The sequence below is a fragment of the Setaria italica genome, chromosome VIII (assembly GCF_000263155.2).
Source record: "Setaria italica strain Yugu1 chromosome VIII, Setaria_italica_v2.0, whole genome shotgun sequence".
Taxonomy (NCBI): domain Eukaryota; kingdom Viridiplantae; phylum Streptophyta; class Magnoliopsida; order Poales; family Poaceae; genus Setaria; species Setaria italica.
In genome coordinates, this window is record NC_028457.1 from 28,713,869 (window position 1) to 28,720,142 (window position 6,274).

Here is a 6,274-nt window from a genome sequence, read left to right on the forward strand (position 1 = left end):
GGGTGTCCAGCATCTTCTTGAATGTCTGGAATTGAGTAGCCATCTTCTTAAGTGTCCACGCTTTGACATCCTTCTCACTATATCCTTCGGGGAATGTGAAATGTCTCTTCACGTCTTCCCACAGCATATTCTTTTCTGTCTCTGGAAGGGCGTACGGATTATTGCTTCTGCCCTTCCATTCTCTGATGCTGATAGGCATGTTGTCCCGGACGATTGCCCCGATTTGACTAACGTACTTCTTTGCTACTTTCTCGGGAGCAACCGGCTTGCCCTCTTCTGTAACTTCGGTGATGACAAGCCTCCCTTCTATCACCTTTGTACGACCTCGGGTCTTCTGCCCTTGTGTCGATCCGGAGGGCTAACAGTTCAAGATTCGTTAATTAGTACGTAGTAGTAGCGGTGGCGTGAAACAATACAAGAATGGTTGTATATACCTCGCCGGAACCTTCCGCCACGGCAAGTTGTTGCTGCGGCTGTTGCTCTTCATTGCTATCGGCAGACATGTTGAGGAACATGTCCGCCTGGGTGCCCTCTTCATCCGTGTATGATAGTGGAACGTTGTCGCCACTACCATCACCAGCGATTATCTGCTCCATGATATACCTTGCGGTCTCATCGTCTGCCATTTCAACTATTGCTAGAAACATACATGGAATCATACATGACAGTCATAGAAATCGTCTTAATACAAATTTGTATATAATGAAATCATAAAATAATGAAATCGTCTTAATACAAATTTGTATATAATGACAGTCCGGAATCATACATGTATATAATGAAATCATAAAATAACATGAATCGTACAAAGTCCGGAATATTTATACAAATTTCTATGAATTTCTACAAATTTCTATGAATTTATACAAATTTCTATGAATTTCTATGAATTTCTATGAATTTCTATGAATTTCTATGAATTTATACAAATTTCTATGAATTTCTATGAATTTATACAAATTTCTATGAATTTCTATGAATTTATACAAATTTCTATGAATTTCTACAAATTTCTATGAATTTCTATGAATTTCTATGAATTTATACAAATTTCTACGATTTTCTATGAATTTCTACAAATTTCTACGATTTTTTATGAATTTCTACAAATTTCTACGAATTTCTACGAATTTTGACGAATTTCGACGAATTTCTACGGCGGCGATAAGGGCGGCGGAGGCGGGAGGGCGGCGGTCAGGGCGGCGGTACGGCGGAGGCGGTTCACCGGAACCACGGGCGGTGCCTACTACGTTGTGATGGGCGACAGGACGGCGGCGATCACGGCGGCTACTCGGCGGCGATCACGACGGCTACAAGGCGGCTCTCACGGTAGCTACTCGGCGGGACGGCGGCGATCACGACGGCGGGACGGTAGTTAACAAGCTAACTAGAAATCTAACTTAACAAACTAACTAGAAATCTAAAAATCTAACTTAACAAAATTAGAAATCTAAAAATCTAACTTAACAAAATTACAATTCCATCTAAAAAAAAACAAAATTAAAAATTAAAAGAAAACCCTCTCCCGGCGCACCGGCCGGCGCGGCAGACCTCTCGCGCGCGGGGCGGCGGCCGGGGCGGCGGGACGGCGGCGGCCGGGGCGGCGTGACGGCGGGACGGCGGCGGCCGGGCGGCGTGCGGGACAGCGGCGGCCGGGACGGCGACGAGGACGAAGACGACGACGGCGGGACGACGGCGGCCGAGGCGAAGACGACGACGGCGGCTACAAGGGACGGCGACGAGGGGCGACGAGGATGGAGCCGGCGACGAGGGGCGATGCAGCCGGCGACGAGGTGGCCGGGGGCTAGCGCTGGGCCCGTCGACGGACGAGGAGGGGATCGAGGAGGGCCGGCCGGGGGATGACGACGGCGCAATGCGGGACTTCGACGGCGCAATGGGGGACGACGACGGCGGCGGCCGGCGAGGGAGGCGGACGGGCGGCGACGGCGGAGAGCGCGGGACTTGCGAAATTTTCGCTAAGTGTGGAACTGGCGGGGGGTAGAAGGGAGTACAGTGCCTTTTAACCCCCCCCCCTTTTGTCCCGGGTCCCGTTTGCAACCGGGATAAAAGGGGGGCCTTTTGTCCCGGTTGCTGTTAGCACCCGGGACAAAAGGTCTTTTTTCCTATTTTTCTTCTCCCGCCTGTTTTTTGGAAATGGATTTTTTTTAACCTTTTCACTGCATTCCAGGATGAAAAACAAAACCTTCTCAGATTTTGTACATGCAAAAATATATTTAATTAACGAGTAAATTGACAATAAGTATGAAGTAATCATTATTTCTATACCAACTCATGTAGCCTGTAAAATATTTATTTTACTGCATTGCTGTGATCAATAAATTATTCAATTAAATTATTTGAATGCGCAGAAAAATCCATGTTAGTATGTGGTTAACAATGTTCATGTATATCTAAAAAATCTTCACCTAACAAATTTAATAACACATGAAATCATACATAGGGTAAATTACAAATTGTATCAATTAATACACAAAGGTCATGTACATTTAACGCATTACAATACAACATTGTAAAATTTCTTCTTCACGAAAGTTCCTTGATCATGATCGCGGCGTAAGTACGGAGCCTCTTCTTTGGATAGCAGGATGCTTGGATCAACTTCAACGGCGAATGGAGGCATGCCATCAAACTGATCATAATCATCTGATTGGTCTGTTTTATCCTCGACTCCCACGATTTTTCTTTTACCTGGAAGAACTATGTGGCACTTTGGCTCCCATGTCTCTTCTGGATTCCTCTTGGGTTTGCTGCACATGTCCTTCACATAGAACACCTGATGCACATCATTGGCAAGTACGAATGGGTCATCACTGTATCCAATCTTGCTCAGATCTACTATTGTCATTCCGTACTGATCTTTGGTGACGGCAGTTAGCTTCACCCAATTGTAAAGAAATAGAGGGATGTACAGCGGTCCGTATTCGAGTTCCCATATCTCCTGTATGAAACCATAATACGACTCCTTGCTATTATTTCTGTCCATGGCATCTATGCGGACACCACTATTCTGGTTCGTGCTTTTCTGGTCCTGGGCTCTCGTGTAAAATGTGTAACCATTTATCTCATAGCCTTGGAATTTGACGATTGTGGTAGCAGGTCCCCTGGCTAACCAGGCAAGCTGTGGGTGAATCTCAGAGTTACCCATAAGTTGTTGGCGCAACCAGGAGGGAAAAGTTTCCATGTGATGATGGGTAAGCCAAGCATCGGATTTGGTCGGGTTTTTGGAAGCTACCATCTGCCTGTGCTGCTCGATATACGGAGACACAAAGGATGACTGTTGTAGAACAGTGTAGTGTGCCTTGTCGAACAAATCAGTATCATTGCTCAAACTTGATTTCCTTCCAAGTGTGCCCATTCCTCGGAGCCTCCCCTCGTGGCGTGAAGTTGGAACCCCAATCGAGTCAATTGAATCAATAAAATCAACACAAAACTCGATCACCTCCTCTGTTCCATATCCTCTGGCGATGCTTCCTTCTGGACGGGCACGATTACGAACATAGTTTTTTAGGACTGCCATGAACCTCTCGAAAGGTCACATATTGTGCAGGTATACAGGTCCGAGAATACCAATCTCTTTTACTAGGTGAACCAGTAAGTGCGTCATAATATTGAAGAAGGATGGTGGAAATAACAACTCAAAACTGACAAGACATTGCACCACATCGTTCTGTAGCTTTGATAGCTTGGATGGATCGATTGCCTTCTGCGAAATCGCATTGAGAAACGCGTATAGCTTTACGAGCGGCAACCGGACATTTTCTGGTAGAACACCCCTCAGTGCAACCGGAAGCAACTGGGTCATCAACATGTGGCAGTCATGAGCCTTGAGATTTGTAAACTTCTTTTGTTTCATATTTATTATTCCCTTTATATTCGAGGAGTACCCAGACGGGACCTTCATACTATTCAAGCATTCAAACATGCTATCCTTCTCCTCCTTGCTGAGAGTGTAACTGGCAGGACGTAAGTAGTGCTGTCCATTATCTCTCTTTTTCGGATGTAGGTCATCTCGTTGCCCCATGGCTTTCAGGTCCTGTCGTGCTTCCAATGTATCTTTTGAGGTTCCATAAACACCCATGAAGCCTAGCACGTTCACGCAAAGATTCTTCGTCAGGTGCATCACGTCTATTGCGTTGCGAACCTCTAGGATTTCCCAATAAGGTAGCTCCCAAAATATTGACTTTTTCTTCCACATGGGTGCATGTCCGTTATTATCGTTCGGAACAGGTTGGCTACCAAGTCCCTTTCCGAAGACTACATATACATCCTTCATCATCTCGAACACACGCTTTCCATTACGGTGTGCAGGTTTTTTACGATGGTCTGGCGTCCCTTTAAAATGCATCCCGCTCTTTCTCAGCTGGTGGTGAGCAGGGAGAAATCGACGATGACCCATATAGACGACCTTCTTACAGTGCTTCAAGTACATGCTATCTGTGTCGTCTAAACAGTGGGTGCATGCCCGATATCCCTTATTTGTCTGTCCTGAAAGGTTACTCAATGCAGGCCAATCGTTGATGGTTACGAACAACAGTGCTCGTAGATTAAAGATCTCTTGTCTATCCTCATCCCACACACGTACACCTTCTTCCTTCCAGAGCTGTAAAAGGTCATCAACCAACGGCCTTAGGTACACGTCAATGTCGTTGCCGGGTTGTTTTGGGCCTTGGATAAGCGCCGGCATTATAATGAACTTCCGCTTCATGCACAGCCAAGGAGGAAGGTTGAACTTACAAAGGGTCACAGGCCAAGTACTATGACCACTACTCAACTCACCGAATGGATTGAATCCATCAGTGCTTAAACCAAACCTTATGTTCCTTGCTTCACTTTCAAAGTCTGGGAATGTTCTATCAATTGATCTCCACTGTGCTCCATCTGCGGGGTGTCTCAGCATCTCATCTTCCTTACGGTCTTCTTTGTGCCATCGCATCAACTTAGCATTCGCCTTGTTCCTGAACAAGCGCTTCAAGCGTGGTATTATAGGGAAATACCACATCACCTTCGCGGGAACTCTCTTCTTGGGAGACTGCCCCTCGACATCACCAGGATCATCTCGCCTGATCTTATACCGCAGGGCTTCGCAGACGGGACAAGCATCCAATTTCTCGTATTCATCACCACGATAGAGGATACAGTCATTAGGGCATGCGTGTATCTTCTGAACATCCAATCCGAGAGGGCAAATAATCTGTTTAGCTTCATATGTTGTGGACGGTAATTCATTATTCTCGGGGAGAATCTTCTTGACAATGTTCAACATCCCCTGAAATGCCTTATCGGACACACCATTTTTTGCCTTCCATTGCACAAATTCTAGTGTCGTACCTAGTTTTTTATGGCCCTGCTGGCAACCTGGGTACAACAATTTTTGGTGATCATCTATCATGCGCTGCAACTTTGCTGCTTCCTTCTCAGTTTCGCAATCTCTGTATGCATCTCGTATCACCTGACCAAGGTCATCAGTAGGGTTATTTTCTGCAAACTCATCTTCATCAGCCTCGCCCATTGTAGTACCTGCAAAAGCTTGGCCTGCAACCCAGTCCGGAATGGTGTCATCTTCCTCCTCCTCCTCGCCATCTTCCATTACAACCCCTAGTTCACCGTGCTTGGTCCAAACCAAATAGTTAGGCATGAAACCGTATTTAAACAAGTGGCTGTGAATAGTCCCCCAGGAATCCTTTGAATACTCCTTCCTGTTATTGCATTGGAAGCATGGACAACATACGAACCCATTCTCTAGCTTGTTCGCTTTTGCCACTTCGAGAAAATAATGCAAGCCATCAATAAACACCTTGCTTCGCCTGTCTGCATTATACATCCATTGCCGGTCCATCTGCATCGTATTACGCATGAAAATGGATTACACTTGACAATGGATTACGCGTGAAAATCAAATAAAGATCCAAACAACATGGTACAATACAACAACATGAAGATCCAAATACACATATTTAAATTAAAGTCACAAACAACATTATACAATACAACAAGTCATCCACTGGTTATTATCAAGGAGAGGACTTTAAGCATCCTTGGACGGTGAAGATGAAGGTTCCGCTGACCCAACCTCATCCTTAGGTTTATTTGTGCCGCCTGAAACGGTAGTACTAAGTGGACGTGAAACACCCGGGACTGAGGGTGGAGCATAACGACCACCAAAAGGAGGTTCCTGACCCGCGGCAACAGCTTCTTCATGACGTTGCTGCAAATAACGAAGCATTGCTTTTTCCAGCGCGCTCTTTTTCTTCGG

At 45.7% G+C, this 6,274-nt stretch overlaps 1 protein-coding gene across 1 annotated transcript; it reads right to left on the reverse strand.

The window, feature by feature from the left end:
* Positions 1-4,015: 4,015 nt before the first annotated feature.
* On the reverse strand, positions 4,016-5,857 carry LOC101778364 (the record flags this gene model as incomplete). Its single annotated transcript, XM_022829083.1, has 2 exons — positions 4,838-5,857; positions 4,016-4,435 (listed from the first exon to the last, which is right to left on the reverse strand). Coding segments are annotated over exons 1-2 (1,440 nt in total), but the record flags the coding sequence as incomplete, so codon positions are not given.
* Between the last annotated feature and the right edge of the window lie 417 nt (positions 5,858-6,274).